At 44.7% G+C, this 14,997-nt stretch overlaps 2 protein-coding genes across 3 annotated transcripts in view; both read left to right on the top strand.

Annotated features, from left to right (window-relative positions):
* The window catches only part of UVRAG (UV radiation resistance associated), a 150,846-nt gene that overhangs the window by 42,724 nt on the left and 93,125 nt on the right, over positions 1–14,997 (top strand). For both annotated transcript variants that reach the window (XM_083609877.1, XM_083609876.1), the window contains exons 8-12: positions 1,357–1,483; positions 2,180–2,264; positions 3,785–3,872; positions 4,551–4,611; positions 7,323–7,488. In XM_083609877.1, coding sequence (XP_083466003.1) covers positions 1,357–1,483; positions 2,180–2,264; positions 3,785–3,872; positions 4,551–4,611; positions 7,323–7,488 — 527 coding nt within the window. The remainder of the gene's footprint in view (positions 1–1,356; positions 1,484–2,179; positions 2,265–3,784; positions 3,873–4,550; positions 4,612–7,322; positions 7,489–14,997) is intronic.
* MOGAT2 (monoacylglycerol O-acyltransferase 2) overlaps positions 1–14,997 on the top strand; it is a 229,251-nt gene that overhangs the window by 191,485 nt on the left and 22,769 nt on the right. The gene's annotated exons all lie outside the window — the stretch shown is intronic.

The following is a 14,997-nucleotide window of genomic DNA, read 5'->3' as shown; positions in this document are numbered from 1 at the left end:
GACCGCTCTGCGGGAGTGCCCAAATTGCAGGTGTGAGTGTGCAGCAGCTTTAGCACGTCGTGCATTGAGCTCTCCGTTGGGGAGCCCTGGGATTTTCTTAACCCCCCTGAGGCTCCCAGTGCAGCCCTTTCAGGGACTGCATTTATTTATTTTTCAACTTGTCTTCCTGCCTTTCCATGTGGGATGCCCAGGGCGGCTTACAATAAAATAATTAAAACAGCCATATTGTAACAATCATAGAATCATAGAGTTGGAAGAGACCACAAGGGCCATCGAGTCCAACCCCCTGCCAAGCAGGAAACACCATCAGAGCACTCCTGACATATGGTTGTCAAGCCTCTGCTTAAAGACCTCCAAAGAAGGAGACTCCACCACACTCCTTGGCAGCAAATTCCACTGTCGAACAGCTCTTACTGTCAGGAAGTTCTTCCTAATGTTTAGGTGGAATCTTCTTTCTTGTAGTTTGGAACCATTGCTCCGTGTCCGCTTCTCTGGAGCAGCAGAATACAACCTTTCTCCCTCCTCTATGTGACATCCTTTTATATATTTGAACATGGCTATCATATCACCCCTTAACCTCCTCTTCTCCAGGCTAAACATGCCCAGCTCCCTTAGCCCAATCAAATGACAATGCCCAGTTAAAATGACATTAAGTTGTAATCTTAATGTTTAATTAAGGTTAAAAAGGCATGGCAGCAGATAAGACAATAAATCGGCTCACTATGGTCTGTATGAATGAAAAGGGGGTTGATTATTATTCTTATTATTATTTTATTTACTGGACCAGGCACCCTCAACCTGCGGCCCTCCAGATGTTTTGGCCTTCAACTCCCATGATCCCTAGCTAACAGGACCAGTGGTCAGGGATGATGGGAATTGTAGTCCAAAACATCTGGAGGGCCGAAGATTGGGGATGCCTGTACTGGACGATGACATAATTGAGGGGCTAGACAGGCTTTATGATCCCGGTGTCCTTCCATCATGAGATTATTACAAGCCTCGATAGCTATTGCATTGCAGGAGGCTGTGCTGCTCCCAGGCCTTGACATCTTGTAGTCCAAGTCGGGTGACTTTGGCTTTGCATAGGTGCTTTCAAGAGAGCCTCTCAAGAATTTGCTCTGACCTCTTCCCAAATGGCTCTCTCAATCCTCAAGCTGTTCTGAGCCTATCATATTGTGTTCAGTGCAACAGTCAAACCAGAATCCTAGAATTGTAGAGTTGGGAGGGTCCCCGACGGTCATCTGTTTCAACCCCCTGCAATGCAGGAATCTCATCTAGATCATACATGACAGATGGCCATCCAGCCTCTGTGTCACCATATTTGCTGAGCAGCCCTCTTATTAATTTGTTTAATAGAAAAAAGAGAGTGAGTGTTTACAGTTGAAGATTTTGGTGCTTCGGAATGAGCTAGAAAGGCAGAAGAAAGCCCTGGGCCGAGAGGTTGCCTTGCTACATAAGGAACAAAGTGCGCTATTTGACAGAGGTAAGTGTGAATTTACATTTCAGTTATATATTATAACTCTATACTGCACGTACAACCAATTTAGCAGATGCCTTCCCATGAAAAGTAGGTGATCAAAGAAGGATGAGCCATCAGAGGAGCTTGATCTGTAGCTGAGCAATGGGTTACTCCTATTGAGAAACAGCTTTGTAGCGTGAGGTGGGACTCCATTGGCCTCTTGTTTGCTCCCTTGATATCCATCTGCAGTGGTGGTGCTGTAGCACAGGGAGGGCAGGTCAGTGGCTCCCCCCTTTGGCAAGCTGCCACTGTGATGCAGTTCTTCGTTTTAGAGCTGCAAGTCTTTCCAACCAGTTGTCTTAAGGTACCTGTGAGGTCTTCTGTCGATTTGTGAGCTCCGAAGAAGGAAGAAATCCAAGAGCACACCAATGGTGCAATTAGGAGAGATCACAGCAACTAGCAAAAAGCTTGCATAGTGTCCTGGGTTCAGCTCCTTCCTCAGTGGTGCATTTAGGTGTTCTCCAAAAGATGGGTTCAGACTTGTGGTAATAGAGATGGTTCTAAGGTGTTTGGCAACAAGAGGCATTCCTTAAAACCATATTTCATAGTATTGCTTTCTTTGTAAATATTCCAAAAATAGTGTTGCGATTGTTGCCAGTATTTAGTGCTGAAACACACACAAAACAATCAGATACTTTCTTCCCAAAATGTCCCTGGTAGGAAATGCGTTTGAGGAAGAATATCAGAAGCTCCGACTGGACAAAGAACCCTTGCAAGAGTTGAGAAAAGAATGCACTGCTAAGAGGTAAAAGGAGTTTGTCTTTTTGGTTGTAGTAGTTGGATTGGTTGTAGTAGTGAAATGCTGATCTTATGTTTCGTTTGTTGGATTTCTACCCTGCCCTTCCGTCCAAAAGGGAGCCAACAACAGAAAAATGCTATACACAATAAGAGTTCAAACATCACTGAAAAGAACATTTTTTAAAAAGCTGCTAGTACCTTCACTGCAAATAGCAGCAAAACTAGCTCTCAGAGGCCCGGGCAAATAAAAAGGGTTTAACATTCTGCCAGAATATGGCAGTCTGGGGGACTGTTTGACTTCTCCTGGAAGGGGCACCGCCACAGAGAATGCTCTGTTTCTTGTCACCGTCCTTCTGGCCACTTCAGCAAGTGTGGTCTCTCCCCCTGATAGGAAACTGTGGGTTGCAAGGTACTGGAAAAGCAGCTTTTCACAAGTATTGGGTCCCATGCACAGCAGTACTAGCAGTGAACCGATTCTAGCTAGGCATAAGACATTCCTTGCCATGGAGGCTCTTTGGGCCTCCAGTAATAACTTGGAATGTCCTTGCTCTTTCATGGGGAATACTCCCCCATTGAGAGCAGGCAGGCATCATGATTGACAGACCCGAGGAATGCTTCCATAACAGCACCTCCATTTTCTTCACGCTAACTGGAGCATTATCCCAGAGAATTCAGGAATTCCGCAGATTCGATAAGTCTCAAAGGATGGAGTGCAGTAATAAGTCCCCACACCTGAGGAGCTGTCCGTGTTCAATCCAAACCTGTACCCATGAATCCTGGGTTGAAAATCACCCTTTTCAGTTTATACTTGTTGGTTATGACACTACATATTGGGGTCAAAGACTGTACATTTTGCGGATTCAGTAGTTGGAATGGTGATTGGAGGAAGTGAAGCAAATGAGCTGACAGATTCACTAATTCTTCATTTGCCCATGTATGTGTCTCACACCTACACACAAACAGACAGAAGTGTCTTGCTGACGAGTTCTCATGACTGACAGAGGGACCTAGCAGTTGTTGCTGCAACCGACTAGGAATCTCCTCTGGATTCTGTAGTTGTGTCTGTGAGTCCGCTCCCTGGAGGAAACTTGAAAGAGTTAATGTGTTTGCTGTCCTCAAACCTGTTAAGATAGAGATCTCACCAGGTCTCGTGGCCTTAAGATGATTCTCTGGTCCCAATGGGTGACACTGCTGCAAGCTCATTCACTCAGCAAAAAAACAAAATCCACCCCTAGTTGTGTGAGCTTTCAACAGCCTGCTCTTGTCTAGGAGAAAGCAGATATTAAGGAAGGGGATTTCATTTTGGCTGGAGGAGTTGCTAAAACAAACACCTGTCATTTTTCTCTTAATTGTGCCAATGTATCTTACACTTTTATCAAAGGTGGCTCTCCTTTTTAGTCATGTATATATTGCACTATAATTTGGCAGTACTGTGAATATTAAACATAATTAAAACTACTGCGAGGCATTGGGAGTAATATGTGTTGACCCTTCAGGTATTCATTCCATTTTTGTCTTTTTCATCAGAGAGCAATTCTTGAAGACCAATGCACAGCTGACCATCAGATGCAGGCAATTACTTTCAGAGCTTTCCTATATTTACCCTATTGATCTGGTGAGTATCACATTCTCCAGTAACGCCAACATCAGAAGCTGTAGTCGGGATACCACATTCATTTGTGGAACCGTCGGCATGTCAAACCAAAGATATTGTAGTCTCCTATAGATAGGCCCCTACCTATAGCATGTGTAAGGCTCCAGCTTCGGCCTCCACCATCTCCAGATAAAAAGAACTTTGATCACAGGGCTGGAAAAGAACTGTGCTCAATGCACTGGGGAACTGCTGACGTACTGAGCGGCCTGAGATCAATGATCCCTCTGTTAAGGGTATGGCACGGTGTAGCAATCACCCCCTGTTGAGTGACTCTGGGGACATAGGATAGGTCCCTTAAAATATTCTGCACTAGGATTCTCCTGTAGGCCCGCCTTCAGTTCTCAGAAGCAAAGAATACCTTTAGGCCAGGAGCGTGTTTATGGGGCCATCGATATAAGTAATGAAGGCAGCAAGCAAAATGCAGAGCGGTGCAGGCTGCTGTCAAATCAGGAATGCTAAAGTGAAACGTGGCTTTTGATTTCTTCTGACTCGCTTTCCCACTAAACGTTCATGGCACATATTCGAAGACCTGCCTGCTTCCATTACATGCTCAGATTTTGATTCTGTTGTTTACAATTCTGGTTTTTGATTCTCGCATGGGCACCCTTCCAACCTCACTTTCTGCTATTAAATCCACAGAATGATCAAAAGGATTATTTTATTTGTGGAGTCAAGTTGCCCAATTCTGAAGACTTTCAAGGTAATTGGCTATTTACCTGCTTGCTTTTGATACCTAATTGCCCTGTGCAGGCACGCCAGCAGAGAAACCCAGACAGCAAATTTCAGTTGGGGGGGGGGGATTCCATTGTTTCTCAGGAGACAGTTTTCAAACGAATGTTCCTAACAGCTCCATGATGGGTACCCATATTTTAAGAAAACAAATTTACCGTATTTTTTGCTCTATAAGACTCACTTTTTCCCTCCTAAAAAGTAAGGGGAAATGTCTGTGCGTCTTATGGAGTGAATGCAGGCTGCGCAGCTATCACAGAAGCCAGAACAGCAAGAGGGATTGCTGCTTTCACTGCATAGCGATCCCTCTTGCTGTTCTGGCTTCTGAGATTCAGAATATTTTTTTTCTTGTTTTCCTCCTCCAAAAACTGGGTGTGTCTTGTGGCCTGGTACGTCTTATAGAGCGAAAAATACAGTAAATAGTGACTCACTTTGATTTCTTGCAGTAGTTTGCCCTATTTTGCAAGCCCATCATTGTTGCTACTTGGCAGTATCTCTTACTAGCCCAGATTTCCATATGAACCTTCATTACATTGCAAAAGAAAGAGTAGTAGTGATTTTCCCCCTAAAACTTCTCTCCCTTGTCACATAGAAGTCATTTTTCTTATCCACGGTATAGATTGAGCATCAGTTTAGATCAGGGGTCAGCAAACTTTTTCGGCTGGTCCACTGTTCCTCAGATCTTGTGGGGGTCCGGACTATTTTTTTGGGGGGGGGGGAGAATGAATTCCTATGCCCCACAAATAACCCAGAGATGCATTTTAAATAAAATGACACATTCTACTTGTGTAAAAACATGCTGATTCCTGGACCATCCGTGGGCCGGATTGAGAAGGTGATTGGGTCGGATCCGGCCCCCGAGCCTTAGTTTGCCTACCCAAGGTTTAGATGATTGAATTCTGAGTTAGCGGTGTGTCAAACATCTACCAAACTTATCGTGTGATGTGGCTCTTCTCTGACCTTAATAAAGGTTAAATGCTAATGTGCACCCAGATGTAGCTGTCTAAACAGGGGGTATCTTACGCACCAATTTAAAATCTTCGTAAATAAATACTATTCCTTGCTCTATTACAATCCTGTCTGACGGCTCCCCTTGTGTCGAGAACTTTTTAACAGCCCATTTTTTAGGTTGTCACAGTTTGCTAGTGCCCGTGAAGTGATTACAGTTCTCAGCAAACTTGTCACATAGAATTAGGTGAGCCGCCCCCCACGGCATAGCTGAAAATTGAATGTGGTGAAACGAAATTGGCAGGTTGCATTGAAAAGAGTGCCTTTCGTATGATTTCCTGGAAGTTTAACGCCAGACAGGTTGTGGAAATTTAAATTCAGGCAGGAGAAGATGGGGTTAATCCGTGACACCAAAATAGTTTGCTGTAATGAAATACATGTTTTCCCCTCCCCCATTTTATAAAAAGGGAGCAATCTGTTCACCCCACCCCCCTGAGTATGGATGTCTTGTCTCCGCTTACCAAAAGCTTGGCATGAGTTCATGGAAGCCGGGTGTGACTGATTCTCAGAAAGCCTAAAAAAATGGAGAAGCAGAATCTCTTTTTTTTAATAAAAAAAAAAACACCAAATGCATAGGAGATGAGAACATCTGTAAGCCAGGATAGTTAGCTCATGTGCCCTAATGGGAAGGAGTGGCAGAGCAGGATATATTCTCTCAGGAAAGGTGGATTCTGAAGTGTGGGCTGAAAGGGGTAGTCTCTCCTCTCCCACAGTGGAGTTCGGACATAAGGGTTGAGGTGAGAGTGAGGGCTTCAAGCTGGTGGGGAAGAGTCGGTTAGGTAGGAAGTAGGGGCTTCCAATTAGTGACAGATGCGGCCTAGGACCTGCGTACCTACAGAACCGCCTCTCCTGGTATGCCCCGTGGAGGACCTTAAGTTCCACAAATGACAACACTTTGGAGGTCCCAAGTCGCAAGGAGGTTAGATTGGTCGCAACTAGGGCCAGGGCCTTTTCAGTACTGGCCCCGACTTGATGGAATGCTCTGTCACCAGAGACCGGGGCCCTGCAGGACTTGACATCTTTCCACAGGGCCTGCAAGACAGAGCTGTTCCGCCTGGCCTTTGGTTCGGACTCAGTCTGACCCTTACGTTTCCGTTCCCTTATGGTTTTGATCTATGGGCTACTTTTAAAATGGGGCTGCATTTTAAATTGCATTTTAACCTGTATTTTAAATTGGATCTCCCCCCCCCCCCCAATATTATGTTTTTACTGTAATTTTACTGGTGTTAGCCACCCTGAGCCTGGCTCTGGCCGGGGAGGGTGGGGTATAAATAAAATTTATTATTATTATTATTATTATTATTATTATTATTATTAGATGTGTCGGAAAATACGGTATCAGAAGAGGTTGGGTGTGATCATCCCTGGCATAGAATCAAGAGGTGGCTAGGAGGGTCCGGGAAACAACACAACCCTCCATAGGGTTGATCCCTCCATAGAATCATTGAAATGGAAGGAATCCCCAAGGATCATCCAGTCCAGCCCCATGTCTATCAGCTCATTTTTTTTCCCTGCAGTGTTAATTGCCGTGACCCATTAAAAAAATACACACACAACAGAGTTGAAGAGCTTTGTGCAGTAAGAAATAGCCAATTCAAAACATGGCAATGAGCTGCCGTTTGGACCTTAATAGGGTGAAGTGACTCTGAACTGTGTGCTTGCTCTCCTTTACAGCAAAGGATGATGGCAGCAATGCTGTCGCTTTGGGCTACACTGCTCATCTGGTCTCCATGATTTCCTTCTTTCTGCAAGTGCCACTCAGGTATCCAATAATTCACAAGGGCTCCAGGTCTGCAATCAAAGATAATATTAACGATAAACTGACCGAGAAAGAAAGAGAGTAAGTGTATTTTATTTTAATTTTTTTTGTGGTGGGGGCTGTCAAATCTTGGTCAGAGTAACTTATTTTTTACACCCGATCTGATGTGCTCCATAAAATCCCTCCAAAATTGTGGCTGACACCTTGGCTTGTTCTCTCGTCTCCTGTGAGATGTTGGGACCAAATAACATTAGCACCCAGAGCTGGCAGAGTTGGCTGTTTCAAACAATGTTTCCCTCAAACGTAAATTCAAGCCATTTCCTTACATACATGTTTCTCTTCAGTATTTGAGCCACTTAGAACGTATACAAGGAACCTCTAAGCTGGCTTGCTCCAGCCTGCTCAAGTGTGAAGAATGTTTCTGCTGTCCTTGGAGGGGACAGATTCTGAATTCCGTTCCATTCCCAATGCTCTCATGAGGACACAACATGATAGTCCCAGGTATGCTGCCATGGGATTCTCAGAGGAAGAACAGGGTTACAAATGTGATATTAACTATTTGCCAAACGGGTGGCGCCGTTGTCTAAACCACTGAACCTCTTGGGCTTGCCAATCAGAAGGTCGGCAGTTCGAATCCCCGCCGACAGGGTGAGCTCCCATTTCTCGGTCCCAGCTCCTGCCAACCTAGCAGTTCTAAAGCACGCCAAAAATGCAAGTATAGAATCATAGAATCATAGAATCATAGAGTTGGAAGAGACCACAAGGGCCATCGAGTCCAACCCCCTGCCAAGCAGGAAACACCATCAGAGCACTCCTGAAGTAGGTAAATAGGTACCGCTCTGGCGGGAAGGTAAACGGCATTTCTGTGCGCTGTTCTGGTTTGCCAGAAGTGGCTTAGTCCTGCTGGCCACATGACCCGGAAAAACTGTCTGCGGACAAACGCCGGCTCCCTCGGCCTGTAAAGCGAGATGAGTGCCGCAACCCCAGAGTCGTCTGCGACTGGACTTAGCTGTCAGGGGTCCTTTACCTTTTAAACAGTCTTTTAAAATCTATTGAACACAAAGAATGAATCAGTAAAACTGTTTATTATATTACATTATGTTTATTATATAATCATATAACTGAAGGCAATTGCAGTCTCTAAAATACTTTTAATTCCATTTTTAAAATGGCCAGATTGTGTGTGGACCCGAGGTTCAACCTATTTTCTGCCTGTCGGAATGTTTGCAAACATTCAAACTTCTCCGGAGCGAGCTTTCTGCAGGAGAGCGTAAGATCAGAGGTTGTGTGTGTTGTCGAGAAAGGATAGGAAGGCACAGGGTGGGGGGGTGGAGATGATTTTAGAAAAAGTCACTTCCAATAAACCTTTCTAGAAAGGTTTCAGTCGCTTCTACTTATGTTTCATAAATCACTGATGCAGCACTATAAAGAGCAAAAGTGTTTTTGGTGTGCTTTTAGCAAAATGCTTCATTTTCATAAAATAGCACTCACCACCACCAGGCTGATTTGCAGGATTGCCTCACCCTCCGTTAAAGTGCTTTGTGTACTGCTGAGCAGAGCAAGTATCATTTTGCTTCTTATTGGCAGTCATGCTAAATATTTTTTCCCTTAGAATTGTTGGATTTCCCCTTTAACCACATATTTATAGTGAAGGCTAAAGTCAAGCGTGTGAGCCAAGGCAAGGTCATTCTTTCCTCACAACTTACACCCCGTCCACTGGGATCACCCGCCTTCCTCTAGCCTCCAGTGGACTGGAGATGCATCAGAGAAAACAAATACACGCCACAGAAGAAGGAAAAATTCCTAGGGTTACCAGTCAACTTTCCTGGTGGGAAACACCTTAATAGGGTGATAAGGGACGTGGGTGGCGCTAAGGTCTAAACCACTGAGCCTCTTGGGCGGTTCGAATCCCCGTAATGGGGTGAGCTCCTGTTGCTCTGTCCCAGCTCCTGCCAACCTAGCAGTGCAAAAGCACACCAGTGCAAGTAGGTAAATAGGTACCGCTGCGATGGGAAGGTAAACGGCGTTTCCGTGCGCTCTAACTTCCGTCACAGGGTTCTGTTGCGCCAGAAGAGATTTAGTCCTGCTGGCCACATGACCCTGTAGACAAACGCCGGCTCCCTTGGCCTGCAAGTGAGATAAGCTCTGCAACCCCATAGTCACCTTTGACTGGACTTAACCGTCCAGGGGTCCTTAACCTCCAGGGTGATCCTGGAGTTTGGGAGAAATGCATGCACTGAGTTTTCCAAGAGGGAATCTTCGGAGCGAGGAGGCACTGCTCTATGCTAGTCTTGTGTTTGAAGATAGAGTAGCCCTCCTGATGTTTTTGGACTGAAACTCCCATCATCCATCACCATTGACCTTGCAGACAGGGTCTGATGGGAGTTGGAGTCCAACAAGATCTGGAGGGCATCACATTGACTATCCCTGTTTTAAGAGCCTAAGAGCCTTTCTGGTTCAGACTGAAGGCCTACGCAGGCCAGAACCCCGTATCCCAGAGTGATTAACCATATGTCTCATTAGGGTAGATCTTGATGGCCTGAAACGAGTGGAGAAATGCAATGCACGTTATCTGGAAAAGTTGCTAGCTGCCCTGTTATATGTTACTAACCTGAGTTCTTTGCTGAGCAGCATACTGTGATGACTGGCCTTGTGTTTATCTCGAGCCCAGTCCATGTTGCAGCATGATGTTACTGCACCGTGGAAAGTTGGGAATGAAAAATGGCATCAAGAGAATCGATAAGGTCTATCAGATGCTTGTCTTGAATACCAGCCACACATGGCAGCAGAATGTCATAGTGTGAATAGCAAGCTTGGTGTTGTTCAGGTTTGGTGGGCAAAGGTTGAACAGTGCCTTGGCCAGCATGGTTAAAAACATCAAAGGAAAACCTTCCAGACCCTCCCACGTTCTGGCCATAGCTGTCAACCGTCCCTTATTTGGCGGGAAACTCCCTTATCCCAGCGCCGTTTCCCGCTGCTGTCCCGGATTGATGATGTCCCTTAAATTTCCTGGGTTTCACACTCGCCCGGCTCAGGAGGGAAGCAGTGGCTCGGGGTCCTCCGCCTTGAGAGAGTGCGCGCGCATGAGCTACCGTGTTTCCGCTCTCCCTTTTCCCCCTCAGGGGCACGTCGTGAGGAGACGGGTGGCGGTGGGCAGGCAGGCAGCCCCTCTCTTGCGAGACTTCCGCCGCGCTGCCAGGGGAAGGCGGAGGTGGCAGCGGTGGCGCCAGCGGCTGAGGAGGCAGCCTGAGGGAGGAGGAAGAGGAGGGGATGGGGAGGGATGCAGAAGGGCGGCGCTTCAGCGGCCGCGGCGGTGCTGCAACCGCCTCATGCCGGGCTCGCGGGCGGCGTGAGCGAGAGTCTCTCTCGGGCGGGGAAGGGCAGATGGAACTCCTGGCGCCAGGACAACGGCAGCCCCGACGTGCTGCTTAGCATACCCTCCAACCAGTGCAGCATCTTAATGTAGTGATTTCCCGCTCTGCATCCCTTTCATAACTCTATTTTTATAAATCATTTGTCCATCCATAGTTCAAATTTTTACTACAAGTTTTCTGTCAATCCTCCCAATGTATGTAACTCTTTACAATAGCTTTTCAAATAAATTATAAACTTTCCCCATTCTTTCTTAAAGAGGTCCTCTTCCTGGTTTCTAATTCTGCCTGTGAGCTTTGCCATCTCTGCGTCGTTCATCAGTTTTGTCTGCCACTCTTCTTTGGTCGGAGTTGTAGACCCTTAGGATCATCTAGTCCAACCCTCTGCAAAACACAGTCAGTCGCAGCCAAAGCAGCATGGCTCCATCAGTGCCAGATTTCTGTATAAGCTAAGCCAAAATCCCTTATTTTGACTGCTGATCCCTTATTTTTGAGGCTGCTGGCCCCTTATTTTCAAATCTGTAAGTTGACAGCTATGGTTCTGGCCAAGAGCAGCCACTCTACTCTAGAGGGCAGCTTGGTGGCTGTCTTTAAAGCAGAATGTTTGGGCTGAAAGCTCTGATGGCACTTTAGCAAGGCTGGGCCATAAAGCTAGTGAGAGACTATACTGGGGGTCTGTTGCTTGCAAATCTCCGTAACTTCTAGAGATGAAATATGGTATGAATTATTGTGTGCTACTGGTTGCTGTACAGCCCTCTCAGATCATATGCAGAACTTTAAGATTCCTTAATGGGCAATTCATGATAAAGTTAGCTGCAAGCCTGGCTTCCATTTTTATATTGCATGTCTGTTGATATAATATTACAAGGCTAATTTCTTTCATAAATTTCTCAGCCTCTCCATGTTCATAGCCCACTATGTGCCTCGGGGGCGCGGGGGGGGGGCGGGAGGGTGGGAGTCATTTTCATCAAGTACTTTACACATATATATATTTGCTATATTTCCTTGTTAACGGCCCCTCATAAACTCTAGGAAATTTACTTAAGACTACACCCCTGCTGCTAGTTGATTGGGCGTCTTTTCCACAGCTAAATTTTTGTCTCTGCTTGTCTACAACCTACTTTGTTTTTGTACTGGCTAAACAACAAAAAAACGAGTTAGAAGTGGAATTTGGTGCATATGCACATTGTTGGCGTTGGGTTAAAATGGGGGGGGGGGTAGCTGAACTTTAACTCTCCAGATGTTTCTGGAATACAACTCCCATTGCCTCTGACCATTGGTCATGCTGGTTCAGGCTGATGGGGGTTGGATTCTAGCAACATCTTGTTGGTTGGCCAGGAAAAAAAATGGTATCATGAAAGGAGAACTCCCTGGATGTCAAGATCCAGGTTTGGGGCAAATACTCTTAAGTGAGAGAACCCTAGCAGAGATGTAAAATCACAAAATATGCAGCAAAGTAAAGTGTGGAAATATAGGCTTTTAAAATATGTGCTTCAGAGTTCCAATTAAAGTTTCCCTCTTCCCCTAGTATAGAAAAAGACCACCCGTTTGGTAAGTTAAAAACTGGTTTACTTGTAAACTCTTCAAAGATCAGGTTCATGTGCTTTTCCATGCATCAGTCAGAAAACACAGATAGTAAAACTTGGCTTAGTTATAATGGTGAAAGTTCCTAAATTATTGGTATAGGAACACAAGAGCGGCTTATAAGAGCCATGTGGTCTGAGCTGCACTAACCAGCTCAAAACCTCTTCATTTGCTGAGCTCAGATAGGCAGAGGTACAACAATAGGCTTAATTATCTTCCCCTCATGCTAATGAAGAGTGAACTAGCTAAGCTTGGCAAGGACAGCTTACTCTGTGTTATTAACCCCTTCATGCATTAATTAGACTTAAGCATGTTGGTTGTATGAGGCTGGTTAACCCACATATCTGTAAGACTACAAGTGGGAATGTAAGAGGGTAAAGGGTTTCTGGGAAATGATATATAATGAGTTGAAAAAGATGTTTAAATACACGTTTGTAAAAAAACCAGAAGCCTTTTTGTTAGGAATAACAGGAAGAGAGATAAATAGAAGTGATCACAAACTTTTTCAGTATGCAGTAACAGTGGCAAGAATATTAATGACCCAAAAATGGAAACAAGAGGAACTACTGACCTTGAATGAGTGGAGAATGAAACTTATGGACTATGCAGAATTGGATAAAATGACTGGAAAAATCAGATATCAGAAAGATCACAAATTCATCGAGGACTGGGGAAAGTTCACGGATTATCTGAAAACTATCTGTGATGAACAGACAACGCTAGTGGGTTTTAAGGAGGCTTTGTGATAGTATAAGGTATATTGTAAAAAAGAAATAGAGATGGAAAGATAATATTAAATTGGCAATATCATATAGAAAATGCGTGAAGATAAGAAAAATGGATGATTGAGGGATGTGCTGGTGGAAGTTCAAAAACAGGAAATTTGTAAACATGGTTGTACGGATTTATTTGTAAAGGAAAAGCTTAATAAAAATTTATAAAACTAAAAAAAAAAGACTACAAGTTAGTCCCTCCTGCGTTAAAGTTCAACAATGTGGCACAAGCAAGGGATTGCAAAAGATCCTCTTTCCGCAACAGAATCTGCATTGTTGGTTGTAGTACTCTGTTCTCTTGGAACGCAAAGGGATATGGCTCTGAAGGCACAAGATGGAGCATTGTGAATCTCTAGGGGATGCTTCCTTTACAGAACATGTGTCACAGCCAATTCACTTCCCAGTCTAAGGAGGTCTCTGCCACTCTGGCCTCCAAGCTAAGTGGTGTCCAGTGGCTATCCAGTCCATCAGATTTATTTTCCAACCAAAAGAGTGAGGAGTTGCCCATCCTCAGGTATGCTGCAAAACATCTCATCTAAGCTGCCAGGAATAATCAGATGACAAATAGATTGCCCAGGGGCAGTATTATAGTGGACTAACATGTACCGTATTGGCCCGAATATAAGCCGCACCCGCAAATAAGCCATACCTTTAATATTCGGGGGGGGGGGGGAGAAAAAAAGACAATACCCGAATATAAGCCGCTCCCTTAAAATTCCGCAGGCATTCACACCCGTAAATGGCAGGTGTAGAAGAAAATCCTACAGCGATATCATGAAAGCCAATTTTTGTAAGGTTGCGAATTTAAGCCACACTTTAACTTTTCATGGTCGGAATTTGGAAAAAGTGTGGCTTATATTCGGGCCAATACGGTAATACGTGGGATAAATACATTTGCATAACTTAAGATTCTCCTTGTTCTAGTTTCAGACTTCATAAAACCCTTCCTAGTGTGAGAGGTGGATGTGCATTGTGGTGATTCTTCATTCTTTTCTAGTGTTTCTCATTCTGGGACTGAACTTTTTCTTCTGTGAGAATCTCTGTCCATATCTTCTAGTCTCACGTTGCTTCAAACTTTAGCGTGACTATTCCTGCCTGCTGTCTCTGTCACCCATATAGCACCTATTTCACAAGACACCTCTCTGGTTTGCTTTGTACATTACATTTTTTTAAAGAACCAATTTTTATTTCCATGTTTGGAAAGACAGTGTGCGGCGCCATGATCGGCATCTAGGAACAGATGCATGTGTTGGTTTAGGTGAGTGAACAACTCATGTGTTCCTACCTATTGATCTGATGCATCATGAGAGCACCAGGCCACACATCTCTATAGCAGAAGGGGACTTGCTGAATTGTTGGTGTTTATACTACATTTTTAAAGATTTACCTTGAGACAGTCTTTAAACCTCTTTTGTTGACCACCAGCATTACGCTTTCCATTTTTAAGTTCAGAATAGAGTAGTTGCTTTGGCAGACGATCATCAGGCATCCGCACAACATGACCAGTCCAACGAAGTTGATGTTATTATTATTAATAAATTTTATTTATACCCCTCCCTCCCCAGCCAAGACCAGGCTCAGGGTGGCTAACACCAGTATAAAAACAATTGATTGAAATACAGTGGTACCTCGGGTTAAGTACTTAATTCGTTCTGGAGGTCCATACTTAACCTGAAACTGTTCTTAACCTGAAGCACCACTTTAGCCAATGGGGCCTCCTGCTGCTGCTGCGCCGCCGGAGTACGATTTCTTTTCTCATCCTGAAGCAAAGTTCTTAACCTGAAACACTATTTCTGGGTTAGCGGAGTCTGTAACCTGAAGCGTATGTAACCTGAAGCGTATGTAACCTGAGGTACCACTGT

This window comes from Podarcis filfolensis (genome assembly GCF_964270895.1).
Source record: "Podarcis filfolensis genome assembly, chromosome: 4".
In the NCBI taxonomy this organism is placed as follows: Eukaryota; Metazoa; Chordata; class Lepidosauria; order Squamata; family Lacertidae; genus Podarcis; species Podarcis filfolensis.
Note: the sequence above shows the minus strand (reverse complement) of the source record. Positions and strands in the feature narration are given on the sequence as shown.